Source organism: Nyctereutes procyonoides, unplaced genomic scaffold (genome assembly GCF_905146905.1).
Source record: "Nyctereutes procyonoides isolate TBG_1078 unplaced genomic scaffold, NYPRO_anot_genome, whole genome shotgun sequence".
NCBI classification, from domain to species: Eukaryota; Metazoa; Chordata; class Mammalia; order Carnivora; family Canidae; genus Nyctereutes; species Nyctereutes procyonoides.
In genome coordinates this window covers 1,574,442-1,595,017 of record NW_026575141.1, presented here as the reverse complement: position 1 = coordinate 1,595,017, position 20,576 = coordinate 1,574,442, and the positions used below count along the sequence as shown (strand labels likewise).

The window sequence follows — 20,576 nt, the reverse complement described above, 5'->3', positions numbered from 1 at the left end:
ACGCTGGAATTTTGAGCAAAAGAAAACAGAAAGAAAACTTTGTGTTTATTACATCAGACAGAAAAGTACATCAGACATTTACAGTAAAGTAAATGTCACATAATTCTATTATGAATTAGCTCAATATTGGGAAGAGAAAGGGCCAGAGCTCCTTTCATAAAAGCCTCTAATAATTACTAAATGGGAGAAAAAAATGTTGGGGGGGGGAATGAAAGTGAGTTTGTTTTTGTTGTATATTTTGACAGTTTTGTACTGTGAAAGTTTATTTATCACCAAGGAAACACTGATGTTTTCTTACTGATCTTTCCCTGTCATTTTTGGATTTTTTTTTTTTTAAAGATTTTATTTATTTATTCGTGAGAGACAGAGAGAGAGAAAGAGAGGCAGAGATAGAGGGAGAAGCATTTTCCATGCAGGGAGCCTGTGGGTTTTGATCCAGGGACTGCAAGATCATGCCCTGAGCCAAAGGCAGACGCCAAACCACTGAGCCACCCAGGCGTCCCCATTTTTGGATTTTAATTGTGCTTTGGATTATATACAAAATATAGGTGTGTTTAGTTTATGTATCTTTTTAAAGTAAAAATGGGGATGATAGAATCATCTTGAGGCTACATTATTTTATTTCATATCCAGCAAGATAGTGAGAATGTGCAGATGTGAGTTGAAACTTTCTTTCTGCTCTTGCCAAAAGAACGTAGTGATGATTCATTCAATAAATATCTGTGGAGTCCTAATTGTGTGCTGTGTTCTGTTCTAATTGCTGGGGTTATACCCATGGCAGACATCTATCCCTGACCTTATGGAACTCACATACCGTGGGAGGAGACAAGAAAACAAAGTAGGTGATATTTAACGACATGTATTTATTAGTCTTTGTGTGAAGTGTCTGTTTGGTGCTGAGCATTGCTCTAGGCTCTGGGGTATAGAAGTGAATAAGACAAATTCCTGGCCTCCTGGACTTTACATCCCGGTTGACATTCTAGTTGAGGGAAACACACTATAAATTAGTAAAATGTGGTACAATGGGGTAAGACAGGCGGTACTTTGAAAACCAAAAGCAAGGAAGGGAGGATTTGAGTTGCTGTTTAAATGCATCAGTGAGGGAAGGCTTGACTGGGGTTACACCTGAGCCAACACCGGAAGGCAGTAAGGGCGAGTCAGGAGAAGCACCTTGGGAAGATGGAATGGCCGGAGCAGAAAGGTCCTGAAGCAAGGACATAATAGGGATTTGAGGGAAGCAGCCAGGACGCCAATGGCGCTGGAGCAAAATGGGATGGAGAGAGAGGTGAGTGGCTGGAGAGACAGCAGGTGGGTGAGGTGTAGAGAGTATGTCAGGTCATGTGGGGTTTTGGTGACTATAAGAAATGGTTCATAACTCTTGAGTATGGTGAGAATCCACTGTAAGAAGCTTTTGAATGTGAGAATGGCATGATACAACATTTTTAAAAGGCTACACTAGCTGCTATACAGAGTAGATTTTAGTGAGGACTAAGGCAGGTAAAGGTGTTCATATTCATGCTTTGAAAGCTTGAGAACACAGAACTACTGATATTTCCCATTATGATAATAGTTTCATATATGGCTTTATATTGGCAGAATCTAAGTCTTGTGGATAATGAGATGGCAGATAGAGTTGACTCTTTTCCCAGAGAGTCAAGTCTACTGGGAATTTTTTTCTAAGTTAAAAAAACAAAAAACAAAAAACATGTAAATAAAGAGTATGTATGATTGATCAGGTCAAGTAATGTGGATAATCAAAATTACTTAGGCTATCCTGTACTGTTGAATACATATTGATAGCAGTCAAAATGACAGGTCACTGTACTAGAAAACCTCAGAATCCATAGGTTCTGACAGTATCTCATAATAATGACTATTACAGTAGCAGCCAAAATAGATGCCTATGAATGGGCACACCTGGGGACTTGAGCAGCATAGGTGATACTTGTTGGTCTTTGAATTTGAGTGTTTGCTCTGTGCTTTAGAGGGTGGATGACAGGACATCAGATTTCTTTAAAGATACTAAATATCTGTCTAATGTTTATCACAGGAGCTGGTAGGCTGAAGAGAAGATAGATACTTGCCTCTTTTGTGAATGTGCACACTTTACACATCACCCCAATTTCAGCTGCCCTGTTGGTACTAGATCAAGCTCTTAACTCATTTTTCTTGCCTGTAATTAGAAATAACTATATGTGATTATTCAAATGAAGTTGTTAAGGGCTTAATCATTGAGTAGTGCAACATTCATTACTTAACATTTAAAATCATTTTGTGGCTTTTATATGAAAGCATACCTTGAGAGGCAGAATGAGAACAAAGAGTAACCTTCATACAAAAGAAAAAAAAAAAGTCACATGGTTGTGGTAGGAAATTATTTACAGCTCATAGGTAAGATGGAAAAATCCTGGCTGCTTCTATGATAAAGGAAGAAAAGCCTAGAAAGGGACATGCTAAACAGTGGGCAATAATGAGATGGCATAATTTAAAGTCTAGGCAGTGGAGTGCATGAATGCTGTCACAAGAACTATGAGGTAATGTTTCCATTAAGTTTTTTTTTTTTTAATTTTTTTTAATTTTTTTTATTTATTTATGATAGTCACAGAGAGAGAGAGAGACACAGAGACATAGGCAGAGGGAGAAGCAGGCTCCATGCACCGGGAGCCCGATGTGGGATTCGATCCTGGGTCTCCAGGATCGCGCCCTGGGCCAAAGGCAGGCGCCAAACCGCTGCGCCACCCAGGGATCCCTCCATTAAGTTTAACACTATCTGTATTTGTGTACAAGATCCAGACTCTGCAATTTAAGGTATTGCCCTTGGAAAGGTTCAGTGGAGACTCTCAGAGAATTTAAGACCTTAGAATGGCAGCTAAAGAAAACAAAGAAACAAAAACACCGGAAGGAACAAAAGCATACAAGTTTGGGGTAATTTAAAAGTGATCTGTAGTTCTAAAGGAGTTTATTTTTTATTTAAAGATTTTATTTATTTATTCATGAGAGATGCAGAGGGGGAAACAGGCTTCCTGCAAGGAGCCTGATGCAGAACTTGATTCCAGGACCCAGGATCACAACCTGAGTCAAAGGTAGATGCTCAACCACTGAGCCACCCAAGTGCCCTCTGGGGCTTTAAAACAGAACAGTGAGTAGTGTTTCTGCATGTCACTGCTTCCAGGCACTTTCTGTAACACAAAGGAAAAAATTGGGTTGGACATATGTTAGGAGAATATCCATGAACCTGTTTATATGTAGATTTTTAACTACAGAGGAGAAAATAAGTTTTGTACTTTGAGAATTAAGAGTAACATCAACTGTTACATTATTTTTCATTTACCATCTTTTGCTTATGGGGAACTTTATAGAATATTTCTAGCCTGTAGTTTCAGTGGGGCACTTGCATATTTGTTGTGCTGTATTACAGATAATATGCACACCCAAAGGCATTCCCTCCTCCCATTATCCTTGACCAAAATCAGAAAAGCATTGAATTTGATGACATGAGGCCTATATCCATCAGCCTCTTACATATATATCTCTGTTCCTCTTTTCACAGATGCACCCACGTTGTTACTCAGAGGGGCCCTAAGAAGTTTTCTTCTCTTTATCTTCCCCAGGGCAGGGCTGCAGATAGCTGTTTCTCTGCTTTCTGTATCATCTCACCTACTCATTCACAGTAACCCTTGTGGGGCTTGTTACCCTAATTTTCTCTTTCTCTCTTTTTTAAGATTTTTTAAAGATTTTATTTATTTAAGAGAGAGAGCGTGCGTGCGTGAGAGTGTACAAGCAGGGGGAGGGGCAGAGGGAGAGGAAGAAGCAGACTCAGGGAGGGAGCCCGATTCGGGGCTCGATCCTGGGACCCTAAGATCATGAGCTGAGCTGAAGGCAGACGCTTAACCCGCTGAGCCACCCAGGCACCCCTTATTTTCTCTTTTTCTGATACACTCTAGAGTGGCTGGAGGTTCTTGTATATTGAAACAAATTCTTGTTGTGGCTATAAACAGGTGAACAGGAGCAACTGTGAAGTTACTCAAAGTCTAAAGAAGCAAAGGAAACTTGAGTTTGAAGAAGGACTTCTGTACTTGGGTTTCAATGTCTTGACTTGAATTGTTTGACTCTATAGATTTATTTCAGGAAGAAACAGTAACATTGGTTTTCAATCTTAATGATCCTGATAAATTCAGTAGAATAGAATTAAAATACTGTCACCACATCGAGAAATAACAGTTTAGGTATAACTTGGTCCCATTCTCACATTTTAGTTATTGCTATTCATTGATGGATATCATGCTGTTTCTCTCTTCCCTGTATAAAAAGCATTTATTGAACTATAATTTACATTCAGTAAAATGCAGCATTTTAGGGTACTGTTCAAGGAGTTTTGGCAAATGTACACATCCTTTAAAGTATTCCCATCCACCCCAGAGAGTTCCCTCCTTCCTTGGAGTCAAAATTCCATGTTCCCCTTCTTGTCCCCTACCCCTCTCCATGTCCTGCTCCAAATGACTACTGATTTGAACCCCCTCACTATTGATTATTTTTTATTTTTGTATGTTCCAGAACTTCAGTCTGTACTTCTTTGTATCTGGCTTCATTTGTTCAGCAAAATATTTCTGAGATTCTTTAGATTTCTTCTCTTTTATTGCTGAGTAGTATTCCCCACCCCCTACCACCCAAGTTTTAAAATAACATTTCTTCATAACTGACTTTCTCATCAAAGAGCCGAAGCCTCAGGGCAATCTAATATTAAAAGTTCTTGTAGCTCCTTATGTCTGCAGCTTTTGCTAATAACTTAGTTCAGGGAATAATTTTGATGATGTTCATTTTCCACACAGCCTAATATCATCTTCCTCACCCCTCAACACGGACACAAATTCTATCTTCCTTTTCAGTTTGCCTCCATGCAGTAAGCAAAAATGAGAAGTGAGCTGACTACATTATATATATCCTAGTGTGAAATGGCATAATTGCCTTTCTTTTTCCAATCAAAAGGAGTTTGCCAAGCTTCCCTGACACTCAGTAAGTTTATCCCCCCTTCTTTTGATTGAGAGCCTAGCTGGGTGTTGCGTGACATAGCATTTATTTTTTAACAATTTCCATAGTAACCGTGAAACAAAAGAAAAATCTGAGAATTACAGAACCAAGGTGAGAAGAGTAGAACATTAGAAATCAAATTCTAACAGATTTTAACTAAGATTTGAGAGAGAATGGATATAATAGCTGGAGTTCTAGCCCAGAGACCAAGAGTTCCCAAGAGGATCTAGGAATATCCTTGAGAAATATGTTTAAAAAGTCCAATAAAGGGCATTAGGAAATACACACTTCCAAAATAAGTTGTAGGGATGAAGAGTAGAACATGGGGAATATGGTCAGTAATATTGTAATTAAATTTGTATGGTGACAGTGATAACTACACTTAATCATGGTGAGCATTTTATAATCTATATGACTTTTCTATCAGTGCTGTATACCTGAAACCAATACTACGTGTCAATTATACTTCCAATTAAAAATTTAAAAAGTCAAAACCATAAGTGATAATAAAAACCACTACTTCCTGATCTCATCCTTCTCTAGTCTAAATTGCAAAACTTCAAAGGCACTGACTTTTACTCATAGTAAAATGCTTACACTATTCTTGATTTTTCTATTTTAGACATGGTATATGAGCTTGCAGCTATGGAAGATGAGGATATAGGTCCCGCTCTCACTCTTTCCCATATCTCACCCCATCTTCCTCCCTCATCCTCTCTCTCTCTCTCTCTCTCTGCTTGTATCCTAGTTTTTGGTTAAATAGATGGTGCTTATTTTATTAGAATTACATAAATAGTTACCTCTCAGCCATTCAGCATACTGTGTGCGCTTGAGCAATTTTGTTGTTGCTGTTTTCCTTGTGATTAATGATGGAATATTCCTGTTGCCTTTCTTCCGCAGAAAGGCGGAAGTTTTTCTGCCTTGGTTTTCCCCTTTCCTGGATCTTGTGTTTTCTGTCTTCTGATTTTCTCTTGTGTTGATGGAGCACGTTCTTCACTAGCTTGCTGAGATATGGTGCATAGAAGGCTTATTTATTTATTTTTTTGAGAGCTTGTATGTCTGAAGATTTCTTTATTCTTCCCTCACACTTGATTGATAGTTTTTCGGGGAAAGGATTCTCTCTTAGGATTTTGAAGCTATATTATTCCTTTGTCTTGTAGCTTTTAGTGCTCCTATTGGGAAAAGCCTGATGCATTCTGATTCACAGTTCTTTGTATGGATTCTGTTCCTCCCTACACCCCCCCACCCCACCCCACCCCCGTGAAAGCTTTTAAGATTGTCTCTTTATCCCTTGTGTCCTTACGTGTCAGGATAATGTGCCCTGGCTTGGGTCTTTCCTTACTCCATTTTCTTGAGCACTTGGTGTGCTTTTTCAATCTAAAAACACATGTCTCCTGGGACATTTTCTTTTATTATTTTGTTGATATTTTTTCCCACTTCATTTGTCTCATTTTCCCTCCCCTAGAACTCCTCTATTTGGCAGATAGTGATCTTCTTGGATCAATCCCCCTCATTTTCTTTTTATCTTTTATCTCTTGTTTTTTTTTTTTGTTTTGTTTTGTTTTGTTTTATTCTCTAGAGATTTTCTCAAGGGTACCCTCTAACCTTTATATTGGATTTTTTTCTATCATGTTTTAATTTCCAAGCGTAGTTTTGATTCTCCATTTTTTTAAATAGCATCCTATTCTTGTTTCATCAATGTTAGTGCCTCCTCCTATTTTTCCTAAGGGATATTCATTGTAGTTTTAAAAATTTCTGTTTCCTGCATAGTTTTTGTCTTGCCCCCCTTTGCCCCCCAACTCTTTTTTCTTTTTGTTTGTTTTGGTGCCTGACTTTGCATATTCCAGGCTTTCTTTGGCTGTCTGGTGGAAGAGTGAGGCAATACAGAGCTGATTGGAAGCTCAGAGCATGTTATGGGCCTCGTCTAGTGATGAGTGGCAGGGACCTAGCAGTCTCCTTCGTGAAACTTCAGATGTCACTAACTCTAGGTCTATTTGCCTGGTCACCTTTCCCAGGGAAAGCCCTATGCTTCCTGTGTTGGAGCTAGAAATCAAGCTGAGTGTATTTAGAAGCAACCCTAGCAGGAGGCCGAGGCTCTGGAGGGGGCTGAGGAATTTACTGTTCCAGAGGCCCACTTGGGTCTCATTTTTGATTTGTTGTCCAGTGCCTCACACCCTCCCCTCATCCCAGATCTTTTCTGATCTCCAGGTCATACACATTCTATGTGGCCAATAGTTGAGGCAGGGCGGGGGGTGGGGGGAGGATTTTTCCGTCTGGGTGGTGTGATGAGGATCCAGGGCTCAAAATATGGAAGGTGTTAGCCCTGTTTTCCCACTTCCCATGTTCTTGGTACCTCTTTGTCAATGGAGGTACCCCACTCCATGCTGAGGTTTTCAGATTGCTCTCCTCTGCTAAATTACCCATGTTCCAACTTCTTGCCAACTTCAAAAGTGCCATTCCCTCCTCTGTGTTCTCTTTCCTAGGTGCTTTATGCATAGCAGATTTTTTTTTTTTTTTAAATCACTTTGGGACTGCAGGAAGGAGTGGAGGCAATTAGGACCATCTTCAGTAGATTTTCAAAGGGGTCTATGTCTCCCCTGAAAGCTAATGATCATTCTGTGCTTATTGAGAGAGATTACAAAATCTTCTTATTTAGGATTCTTTTTACATTGGAGTTTCTTAGAATTAGGATTAGGTATTGTCCTAAAGTTACAGGAATAGAGTAGATGCTTTCTCAAAAAACATTCTGATCTTAGCATTCTATCTTCATATTTTCCATGTGTGTTAGAAAAATGTTGAGATGTAGTTTTATAATCACCAGAAGTATAATGTTCATGAGTGCGTGCACCTCCTCAGCAAATCTTGTTGAAGATGGATTTTCAATGATCAAAAACGTGGTAAGCTTTCTAGGGTGATGTATATGTCCTATAGTTGATGGTTTGAATTATACAGGTGTCTTGGATTTGCTAAAATACATCTAATAGTACATCTGACATGTATTCATAAATTTTACCTAAAACAAAAAACAAAAAACAAAACAACTACTCTTTCTTTCTCTTAAGAAAGAAAAAAGGTGGTGGGGGAGTTGTGCCTGGGTGGCTCAGTTTGGCTTATGTCAGGATTTCAGGGTAATGAGATCGAGTCCCCCTTTGGGTTCTGTGCTGGGCATGGAGATTCTTGCTCTCCTTCTCCTCCCCACACCCCCCCCAACTCTAAAAAAATTAATAAAACAAAACTGTAAACAAATACTAAATTCTAATTTAAATAAAAATACATGTTAGGAATGTCAAAAGTATATGTAAGTAGCTCTGTGAATTGTGAAAGGTCATGATTCTTTTTATTTCATGTCACAAAAATTGGAAAGTCTTAATTATGAATATTAAAATGTGCTCACCATGTACATTGCGAGTACCCCTGCCTGTTCCTCCTCTTTTTGTCGGGCTGTGCCATACTGGTCACTAAACTATGAGAATGTTTGAGATTGTCTTATTTAATATCTAAAAATCCTTGGTATGTCCTAATTCCTTTTATTTTGAGATTATCTCTGGATGTGTGCCCTTTTCTGGAACATGGGCTTATTTTCATGTTAGTTGATAGGAATGCACAGTTCCTTGGCTCTAAACTTCAACCAAGTTATAGATGTAGGATGGTCCAAGTGACCTATCAGCTGAATGGGAAACATGCAGAGAACAGGGAAGGATTAATAGTATGGACTCTATGAGGGATTCTTTTTTAGATATTTTAACATCAGTGGGTAGATACTTTAACATATTTTCAGAGTGCTCTATGTCCTAAGTAACTTTTTTAGATTCACCCAAAGGTAGGTTGGGAGTAGTTTTCTCATTTCAAGGGAGAGCACATATACACTGAAGTGTAGATATACACTGAGGTGGAGACAGACCTATCCAAGTGAGTCTGTGTCAGAACCAGGATTAGAATTTTGCAAGCCGACTCACTATGAGAAGTGAGTGAAGGGGGAATTAGGAACTGTTTACTTCTAGTGACACTAATGAAGACTACTAATTAGATGATAAGTTTAGGATGGCAAGACTTTGGACTGACATCAGGTCGAATCTGTTTCATTGTAGGTGAAAGAGAATCTGCTTTCATGCAAGATGCTGTTGCACTGCAAAAGGGATGAGCTTCGGAAGTTGTGGATTGAAGGAATTGAGCATAAGCATGTCCTGAATCTGCTGGATGAAATTGAGAACATCAAGCAAGTGCCTCAAAAACTAGAACAGTGCATGGTCAGCAAGCACTATCTCAGTGCCACCGACATGCTGGTGAGAAAAGAGCCTGTGGCGCTAATGGTTCTTTCTGCTGGGATGGGAAAGGCCCCACTCTTGTTCCCTGAATGCTGTCTTTCATGTAGCACATTATAAACTGTCCTCTTGGGATTCACAAGCCTTTGCAGGTGAAGCCTGACTGGTTCTCTTCCCAATTCCAGTGTTTGAAATGGTAGGCGATTTTTCATGTATTATCTGCCTTCGGAAGAATGGCAAGTCATGTAATGATAAGAAACCATTTCCTAAATTATGTTGGCATGGTAAGGAGAGGTGGTTTTTTTTGTTTTTGTTTTAAAGATTTTATTTATTCATGAGAGACACAGATTTTGGGTTTGGGTGTCTGGGAGAGAAGAAGAGGTGTGGGCTGCAGCCTACATATTTACAGCTTTCAGAGGAAAAATTTTTAATTAAAAAATAAGGGGGTAAGGTCTAGGTTTGTGCCAACTTGAGTACTATGATTGTCATTTCTAACTAAAATTATGTGTATGTGGGGTGTGGGGGTCTGGGGAGTGGGGTGGGAAGGAAGAGCAGTTACCTCTAGAAAGAAGTGAATATATGAGCTACCTTTCCTGGAAGTTCCTTTTTTTCCCTATTTGTTGTTGTTTGTATATTCTGGATCCTAATCTTTTGTCAGATGTATTTGAAATATCTTCTCCTAGTTGGTAATATATCTTCTTACTTTGTTTATGAAGCCTTTTGTTACAAAGAAGTATTAAAATTTAATGTCATAAAATTTCTTTGTTTTTCCTTTCTCCAATTTTTTTTCACAGTAACCGTTTTATTTTCAGTTTTTAAATTTTTTTTTTTTTTTGAGAATAAGTGAGCATGAGTGGTGTGGGGGGTGGGGGGCATGGGGTAGAGAGAGAGAGAATCTTAAACAGACTCCACACCCAGTGCAGAGTCCATCTGGGGGCTTGATCCCACAACCCTGAGATCATGACCTAAGCCAAAATTGAGTTGGATGCTTAACTGACTGAGCCATCCAGGCACACCATATCCAGTTTTTATTTCAGGAAATATTTTTTCTATCCCAGTGTCATACAGAAAATCTATGTGTTCTTTAATCGTTTGGAATCTGTTTCCATATATGGTATGAACTAGGAATCTAATTTTATCTTCTATATAAATAGCCACATGGCTCAGACCATTTGCTGAATTTATCTCCTGACTTCTTTTTTTTTTTTTTTTAAATTTTTATTTATTTATGATGGTCACACACAGAGAGAGAGAGAGGCAGAGACACAGGCAGAGGGAGAAGCAGGCTCCGTGCACCGGGAGCCTGACGTGGGATTTGATCCCGGGTCTCCAGGATCGCACCGTGGGCCAAAGGCAGGCGCCAAACCGCTGCGCCACCCAGGGATCCCTATCTCCTGACTTCTAATGCTATGTTGGTCACATACCAAGTTTTCATGTATGCATGGGTCTGTCCCTGAGCTCTTTGTTTTGTTCAGTTGGTCTTGTCTATATCTGCACCAAAACTGTGCTATATTAATTTCTATTATTTTATGATATATCTTGATAATAGCAGATGGAGACATTCCCTCACCTTGCTTTTCAGAATTACCTGTGCTATTCTTGGCCCATTACTCTTCCATGTGAATTTTGGTATCAGCTTGTCACATTCCTCAAAAAGTGTCAGGAGATTGATTCAATATAAGAATTTCATTTTTGTAATATTGAGTCTTTCAGTGAACAGGTCTCATTTATTGATGTCTTCATTTATGTTCTATGTAATAATGCTTAGTAATGTATTGCTTAGAGGTATTAAATATGTTTTATTTCTGGCTATCATATTTTTTAAAGCAGGTGGCTCTTTATTAATAATAACTTCTAGTTATTTGTTGCTGATGTAGGGATGTGATAGATGTTGTTGAATTGATCATATTTCCCTGAACCTAATCCCAACCCTGTCTGCCTGGAAAATGATGATTTATTTTTGAAGGCTTGGCTCAAATTTCATTAGCTCTCCGAATGTCCCAGGTGATTAAATGCTTTTCTTTTCTCAAAAAAAAAAAAAAAAGGTATTTTTTTATTGTCTTAATAAATTACCCTGAGTAGATGCTTTTTTTTATTGTTTGTTTGTTTCCATAAGCTACGTGGTACTCTTATGGAAACAAGAGTTTCCAAACAAGCTACTCTTGTTTGTATGGTAGGTCATTGAGGGCAAGGGCTAGATCTTATTTATTTTTGTCTGCCCCATACTCAGTATAGTGTGCCTCATCTAGTCAGGGTTATTAGCCAAATGGGTAGCCATGGGAAAGCCTTAATAACACTAAACAGAATAGGATATTTCCTTTCTAGGGGCTCTGGTCTGATTTTTCTCTGGTTTCAGTGTTTGTTTTTATGGCAAGTTTCTCTAGTTTCCAACCTTTCCTTTTTGCAATATTTAAATGAACAAACAGTAATTATAATAACAGCTAATATGTATTGCGTTTTCATTATGTTCTGTTACTAAGTCTGTTACATTTGCTAACATACTTAATTCTTGCAGTAACCTTTTGAGAAAGAGGTTTCTGATGTGCTCCCCATTTTCCAGATGAGCAAGTTGCTTTGCATGATCTGAGGAATTGGCATATCCTAATATGCAATAATTGCATGAAGGTAGGATTTAAGGTGTGCTTAAAATGTTGGAAACTTCCTTCAGTTTGGCCTTTTGTATATGAGCGAATCGTAAGGTCTACAATTGCTCTTTCATTGGACTTCCTATGAAAAAGTAATCACATTTCCTTTCCCCATGGTTATGTGCTATTAGAAATAAAATCTACTTAAAGCATCTCAAGGGTCCAAATGAAAAATCTTTGCTGAAAGACATCAGAGGAAAGTAAAAACAAAAACCTGAGTCTTTCAAAACTCTCTGATTTCCTTGGATTTGTTTATCAAAAGATTTTTGCATTTCCATGTAAGGCAGGTGCAGATGGCTAGTAATTTAATCCCTACTCAGGTTCATAAATCCAGAGTAAATAAATCAGTGGTGACCTGTGGCTCTTGTCAGCTCCTACAATTCCTGCGTCACCCTCACGCTGGTCTGATAGCTATAGACTTGGCTTCTAGATGGGATTACTTATTTCTTTTGATATGTAACCTGAGTATTGCATAAAATAATTAAATTGTCATGACAGGGAATGTCTGCAAATAGGCATGGCCTTTTGTTTCCTTCTTCAAGGTAAACAGCTGTTGTTAGCTTATGAAAAGCTAAAAGTAGGTCCAACAAGAAGCCTGTATCCATCACATTGAAATCAGAGACTTGATTAATATTGTAGCCTGTAGCTTTGTGATATGTATGGTTTAAATTAGACCTTTGCAGTCATTGTGCTGGGTTGATGCAAGCACATTAATGACATAATTTCTGGTTGCTGCATCACGTTTCTGCAGTCTGTCCTTTGTATTCCACTCACATTAATTGAAGTAATTTTGCCAGTGAAGCGTGTTTCAAACCTCTGCATTTAAATTGAAATTTTAATTCCCTTATTGTCTTGAAAAGACGGCTGAAGATGCCTTGTTACAGGTTTCATTATCACCCAAAACACTCCAGCTGCTGGTTCTAATGTACAATGACTGATTAATTCGGGGAAGAATTGTTAATATAAGAATAGCAGCTTCTTCCCAGTGGCATGAGCTAACCAGGAAGGTATTTTATGATAGTTAATATTTTTATGAACTTTTTTAAAGGAAAATTTATGTGGGAGTCTGCATCAGACTAAAGCTGCACAGATGAGCTTTGAAAACCACTTACATAAGTTCTGATTTATCAACCCATAGAAGTCCATTCATAACTGTGTTCAATCAGTGGAAACTAAGCAGGTGCAAGCAGTTGTAAAGCACTTTAGGCTGACAGTCACGGGGCCAGTCGCTAAATTTTTTCACTTCTAAGTCTGAGACTGTAGGGATTTTGAATGTCTCTTAATCATTTATTTATATAGTTTTAAAAAGTCATAGCTATATAGTGAGATAAGGATTATTATAATAATAACTATTATTTATGTAGTTGCATTCTTCCCAGAGAATCCCAGAGTGCTTTGAGAGAATGGTATGGTGGAATGACATCACTTACACTGGGAAAATGTGGCCACATATGGCATAGAGGGAGTAAAGCAGCTTCTTAATTGCAGAGTTTTCTAAGCTCCTATAATAAAAGTATATTTGTAGTGTTTTCAGCTCACAAGATCCTTTGTATTTGTTAGATAACGATCAAGGTTGTGCATGTCAGCATGGGTCTTAGTGTGGGTCACATGGACCCGTGCTTAAATCCCACTCTGACTTTGACTAGCTGGATGACATGAGGCTGATTATTTAATTTGACTTTGCTGAAAGTTGGAGCGGAGAATTACATACATTCCCAAGGGTTGTTGAAGGGAATTAAGTGAGATGCTAAGCTATTTATGTAGTGTACACCCAGTATACACAGTAAGTGCTTAGAAATGTGTTTATAATGACTTAACTGTTGCTATGAGAAGGATATGGTGATTGCTCCCATGTTATAATTTCAGAAGCTGGTCAGAGATGGACTTGTTTTGAGCTGATAGAGTTGAAGTAGAGCTGGCTAGGTTAAGAATTATTGATTCCTTTTTGCCTCAAATGGACATCTATCCAAATGAAAGACTTCCCCACACTTTATACAAAGGAGGTCCTGCAGGCAGAGATAAAATTGTTCCCCCCAAACAAGCCTAGTCTGATCTAACACTTGCTCAAAAGGGTGATCAGGACCCCAAAGTTCTTTGCCGTATATTTCAGATTGGACATGGACAATATTTCAGATTCTGCCTCCATCACCTTTTTGACCTACTTTATGTTCATAGGGTACCTACTGTCCAATTATAAGCAATGCAATTCATTGGTAAACTATCTGGGATCAGTTGCAAAATCTACTCTTAGGGAACTAAATCTATTTTTCTGCTAGTATTGTAATTAGATATAAGCCAGTTCACTATTGGAGGGTCCTTATCAATAATGTTGATTTTAGTGTTCTAAAGTAGTTGAGGTTAAGCTATTCTTTCTGGCAGGGCTTAGGTGGTAGGACCAGTGGAGCAGTGAGATTGTTCCTTTTGCTGCCATTAAAACCGTGTCATTAGCAAATAGACGATTTTTTTCCTCAGACTATGGGCAGGGCAGGGGTGATCATGCATCCACTATTAAATGATTAATGTACAAGAAAGAAAAAGGGGTCCAAAGTGCACATCCCTTTCATCTGGTCTGAGAGTTTCTAAGATCTCACAGGACTGTTTTTTCTCATTATGACTATGGAAATGGTATTGAAGTGAAAGCTCTATAAATAGCAAGAGCTGGAACATTCTAGTGAACTTATTAGACTTAACTTGAAAGTGGTAAGTGACTGCAAAAATGTTTCAATATTCCATATAGATTTCTCTACACATGATAAAAAATATATCTGTGATCAATAATGAAATAGCCACCATTAAACCCATCTGTTTCTAGTGTAGAATATTGATTTGAAAGACCAATGCCAATATTCTGTACTAATAACAGGAAAGAATCGGGCACATGTTTTGATAGATTTATAAAGAATGGGATGATGACATTGTTAATCACATGCGTTGCTGATATATGTGTCTCGGTGTGGCCTTAACCTTGAAGGAGCCTACATGCTAATAAGGAAAGATGAATGAACAAGTAGTGTCTTGTGTCATGATGAGCATGGCAAGAAATGGGGACCAGGGATATTTGGGCTGAGGTGGGGTAGTATGGTTTGCTATTTAAATAAGCTGGTCCTCTGTAGCTGCTTCAAGCTGTATTTGAGAAGCTCTTCATTCCCTCAGACACCTACATCCAAACTTTTTTTATTAAAGATTTTATTTATTTATTCATGACAGACACGGAGAGAGAGAGGCAGAGACACAGGAAGAGGGAGAAGCAGGCACCATGAAGGGAGCCTGATGCAGGACTCGATCCTGGGTCTCCAGGATCACACTCCCGGCTGAAGGTGGCGCTAAACTGCTGGGCCACCGGGGCTGCCCTACATCCAACTTTTCAAAAAGGTTTAGGAAGAGCTGAAAACAAGGTCATGAAATAAGAACCCTTGGTGTTTGTCTAAAATTGAATGAGTAGGCTTAGTGTGGCAGCTTCATTTTTCTCCTAGAGAGTAAAAACACTGTTTTTGGTGGTGCTCAATGCCCTTTTTATATATATTTGTTTTTGAAGGCTAGGGTTTCTAAAAGCCACACTGATAGGCACCAGTTATAGTATTAGCTTTCCTTCCCTTTTAGTTTGCTCTTTTTATCTGCTCGTCTTTGCCTGTTTTATTAAATAGAAATTCGGTTAGATTGCACTAAACCTCATAAGGTTCAGCAATTTTCAGCTGGCTTGCTAGGCTTTAGCGCAGTGATTCCCAAACTGCGCATCAGGGACTCATTCAGGAATTATAAAGCCCAGGTCACAGCCTACACTGATGACATTGAAATCTCTGGCCTTAGGACACTGACTTGAAGTTCTCCAGGTGGTTCCAATGTATAGATAAATTCGGAGCCATAGATTTAGAGTATAGCCTACTATGCAGTGCAACAGAGTAAAACTAATTGTCCTTGACTTAATTTAACACCAGCTCTAAGGAGTTAGAAACCTCATATTTGCATAAGACAGATCACACGGTGATTGATACATTTATGTAGAAATGTTGTAGTTTGAAGTTGCTTTCTTGCCATCCTCTCTTGCAGATTTTGGATAGAGCTGACGAGTATGTGGCTCTTACTCTGGTATCATAGCCTGATGATTTGGTCAGTAGCAGTGTTGTTGAATGGTTAAATGAGATGCTTTCCAGGCTTGGGCTGACTCGAGTTCTTCAGGACTGTTCTCCTGGTGCTCTAATTCCTGCATTCTTACTGTGATTTCTTATCTGACTTCTCACTGGAATTTCATGGGTTGAAATGAGGGCATAAATGGACTTATTGACAAATGGTAGTTAGGTACATTATGGTGTAGTGCAAACAAAATGGATTTAGAAGCCAGACGTTCTTAATTCTAGTCTTGAATCAACATCTCACAGGTTGTGTGAGCTTAGACAAATCACTGTCTCTGCCTGTTTTGTAGTATCCTCTTCTGTCGATACTACTTCTGTGGATCCTCTGTCTAGTTTACAGAATGGCTGTGAGAATAAAAATGAAATTTTGTAGGTTTACAGTGCTTTGTAAAACATAAGGCAATATACAAATCTTAAGAAGTGTAAGTCAGCATCATCATTACTATCACATAGTGCTAGGTAGGAGGAAAAGTAGTCATCTGGGACTCATTTATACTGAGCAGCCTTTCTCTCCTGGAGCTACCATCATTAATGCATACATGTCATTTAAATCAGATTATCTGTACATGTACATTGATACACTTTAGTCTGTAGGAGGAATAAACTCAGCCAAGAATAACACACGAGCCCTTTGCTGACCTTCTCTCTCATATTGTGGGTTTCAGCCTCACATGTGGACTTGCTTGAACAGGTTTCTGATGGGTCAACCTGTGGCCAGATGGGGACCCTATGTATGTATAAATTCATGTTGTTGATGGGAGCCCTCTGTGTCAACCTGACAATGGTTTGAGAAGGCAGATCGGTAGCTTTTACTTGGCTTGACCAGATAGGAGGAGCTTGTTGGAGTCTTTTCTCTGCGATTCATCCGAGTACTAATTACTTGTCGTTGCTAGCCCTGAAAATGCAGAAAGCCATATTCCTCTCACATTCCTTTGTGGGATTTTAATAGTTGCTGTTAGTAAAGAGCTGTGTAGGTGCTGAGCATTTCTAATGGATTTGGGGGTTTTAGAGAGTGGGCGAAATTGTCTTGATTCAAGTGGGAGTCTGCTGTGACTCTCATAGACCTCCTTTGCCAAGGCTGTAACTTTTTCCTGTCCCAGAGTAACAAGTAACATGATAACAAGTAAGGAAGTAAGTGATTTTAATTTTAGGACACCTGTCAAATGAGAGTATCTTTCCTAGTGACCTCTTCTCTTGTATTTTGGAGTAGAAACCTAGGATTTAATGCTGTTTTTATGGAACATTGTTGGGAATTGAGAATTGGAGGGACCATAAGATAAGGAACAATGAAGGATTTGTGTATTTGTGTGTGTGTGTGTGTGTGTGTGTGTGTGTGTGTGATAAGCAATTAAAATTCTTAACTGTCTTTTAAGGTGTGAGGTATGTTTAATTTCATCAGGAAGTAATTGTGAACTGATCTGTTATAAGTCCGTTTAGAACAAATAAGCCTCTTAATTTAGCATTATGTATTAGAAGCCCTAAATACGTGCATAACCTTGGACTTGGAATTCTACTTCTAGAATAAGGAAGGAGTTAAGAATTTTAATTATGTGATACTTATCCTTGTATATATATATATATATATTTTTTTTTATCATAGGAAGATATGTAAAAATAAAAGAATAGCAATTACTTAGTATGGGGAAATGGTTTAAGTCATTTGTGGAATATTCATTTTATGGAGTCGTATGCACAATAAAAATATATTGGGTCATGGGGCAGATGTTTCCAATATATGGCCAAATGGAAAAAGCATATTTAAAAATAACAATACTTTAAAAAAACTTTATGTGGTAGAACAGTTGGAAGGAATCAGTTTAAAATGTATTTTACCTGATTAATGAAAATGTGGACCATCTTTTTCCTTTTTTTTATTTTTTAAAAGATTTTATTTATTGATTCATGAGAGACACAGAGAGAGGCAGAGACATAGGCAGAGGGAGAAGCAGGCTCCATGCAGGGAGCCCAGTGTGGGACTTGATCCCAGGACCCCGGGATCACGCTCTGAGCCAAAGGCAGATACTCAACTGCTGAGCCACCCAGGTGTCCTGTCTTTTTCCTTTGTGATTTTGTGGTTTTCAGGTTTTCTTGATCATGTATTTTTTATAATTTGAAAGGAAAAGGTTAAGAAACACATTTTTGGGCTTTTAAAAAAAATCTGTGAAATTGGAGTGGGACCCCAGTACTCACAGCCTTTGAGGATCTCTTATAATGGAAAATACAGCATTTCATTTCTCAGATACTGTCATTCTGTGAGGCTTGGACTGATGGTATATCACAGACCTGGTCACCCCTACTTTGTAAGAGAAAAAAACCCCAAAGATTTTTGCTTAAATTATGGGAATTATTTGTGGTGTAATGCCCTGATGTTTAGGAAAAAACCAAAACCAAAAAGAGACAGAAGCCCCAAAGGAGACTTATGACTAGCTTAGTCAAATGGTATGTTTTTGCAAGCAAGCCTGTGTTTCACAGCAGTGGTGGGTTCTTCTTTTACGAAACTCGAAGTCGTTTTTGATCTCTCATGAGTTTTGTTTTCTAAGATAGATTTGAAGATACTTTAAAGAAGAAATTCACAAGTTAAAGGGCTTTTCTTTGACAGTACTTTATCTTGCGGGCCCTCCTCCGTTTATTTACTTATCAATAACTTCATCTCATTTGCTTTATCCTGTAAATTCCATTAGTTCCCGGGCAGTCTATTGCATTAAGCCTTTACTACCTAATATCGCCTCATTTACGTTGACACGTGCTTGACCTCAGCCCTTCTCCTCTCTTTGCTAATGCACCAACAAGCACTGATATCTCTCTGGAGCATTATCATTTGGCTGTTAGCACAACTAATAACAACCCTTCATTTGAACTGATGAAGTTTTATTAAATAAAAACATGTAATAACCCTGGCAGTAATGAAAGGAGAATGGAAGTAGACAGCATCCTGTTTTTAATGGCGAGAGCATGCTGAGTCTGCATTATAGGTATTGGGTTTCCAGAGGGAGAAGGGGCACCTGAATGGGGCTGATCAATATTCTGTTAGCAAACGGACTTTAAGAGTGGGCATTTTTGATTGCCTGGTTTGCTCACTGTGGATTGGCTGCAGGCTGAGGAGGAGTTAGGGTGGAAAAAAGTGTTCCCACTCCAGGCCTTGCCCCATGATGCCGCTTTCCTGGGAAGTCTGTTTTCAGGTCCAAGCTGTCAGTAGCCTGGGGGCCTGCGGTCAGTGGCAAAACAGAACCATGGGGAACCAGATTTTCTCCAGGAAAGCTGCGATCAGGCATTCTGTTTCTCCTAGAGGTGCGGGAAGACTCTTCTAAGCCTCCACTCTAGCCCTGGGCCTTGAGTAGATTTCCTCATTCTGCTTTGTATGGCCCACACTCTGCCTCCCCATTCCCTCTCCTCCCCCTACCCCAGCTGTTTTGTACCAAGAGCAGTCTAAGCTGTCCCTCTACATATGTCCCCTTTGCTGGCTGGTGTCATGTCATAAACACAGGTTGAGGAGCAGTTGCTTTAAGTTTATATTCAACAGGATTTTGATCCACTAAATTCTTTGGGGTCACATGTTTGTGGTTTTTTTTTTTTCTAATTTTTATTTATTTATGATAGAGAGAGAGAGAGAGAGAGAGAGAGAGAGAGAGAGAGAGAGGCAGAGACATAGGCAGAGGGAGAAGCAGGCTCCATGCACCAGGAGCCCGACGTGGGATTCGATCCCGGGTCTCCAGGATCGCGCCCTGGGCCAAAGGCAGGCGCCAAACCGCTGCGCCACCCAGGGATCCCCTGTGGTTTTATGTCATATAAAAAAACTCATTAAATTTTTTCTAGATCTGTGATGCAGTTAAATACACAGGATTTTCTTACAAAGGCCACAGTGTTCTACCAATAATGCTGTGATGTCCTAGATGCATCAAAGCTTTTAGACCTCCTAAAACTATTAGATTAAACCATATGAAACAGCCAGTATTGGGTCATTTTTGACTTATAAGAATAGGTTCCTATGGTTCAAATTTCAAACTAAGGCATGAAATATACTGTATTTTTGTTTTTGGGAGTGTTAGTTGTTGATTTTTTCGGTCTTTGATTTTTTAAATGTTCCTGTCTAATAGCCAGATTTCTGCTTTGGGCACTGTGGTGTAGCAAAATGGAAATGTTTGGTAAGTGACTGATTTGGGATTCTTGGTGATAAATATCTTCACTGTTTGTGTAAAGATGGGTATGGCTTGTTCTGCCTTCAGAGGGAGACTTCCTGTGTCCATCTAGGACTCCCCGAGCCTGACTGTAGAGACTTTTGGGTGGAGGGCTGTCTTGAGGGGCAGCCTGAAGCCACGTGAGTTTGCCTTCTAGCACTTCAGGGGGCCCTGGTGGCAACTAGCTGCAGGCCTGGGTACTAGGTGAATGTCAGATTCTGAGGCTTGCTGCTTTTGTGTTCATAGCCAGAGATTTCTGGTATTCATAGTTGAGACTGTTCCAGAAGTTTAACTTGTGTCTTCTTACGTACATATGGGAAGGGAGAGGGTATCCAT

General features: G+C 39.1%; 1 protein-coding gene across 4 annotated transcripts in view; it reads left to right on the top strand.

Annotated features, from left to right (window-relative positions):
* EXOC4 (exocyst complex component 4) overlaps positions 1-20,576 on the top strand; it is a 746,310-nt gene that overhangs the window by 21,943 nt on the left and 703,791 nt on the right. For all 4 annotated transcript variants that reach the window (XM_055307533.1, XM_055307534.1, XM_055307536.1 and 1 more), the window contains exon 3: positions 9,117-9,311. In XM_055307533.1, the coding sequence (XP_055163508.1) occupies positions 9,117-9,311 (195 nt within the window). The remainder of the gene's footprint in view (positions 1-9,116; positions 9,312-20,576) is intronic.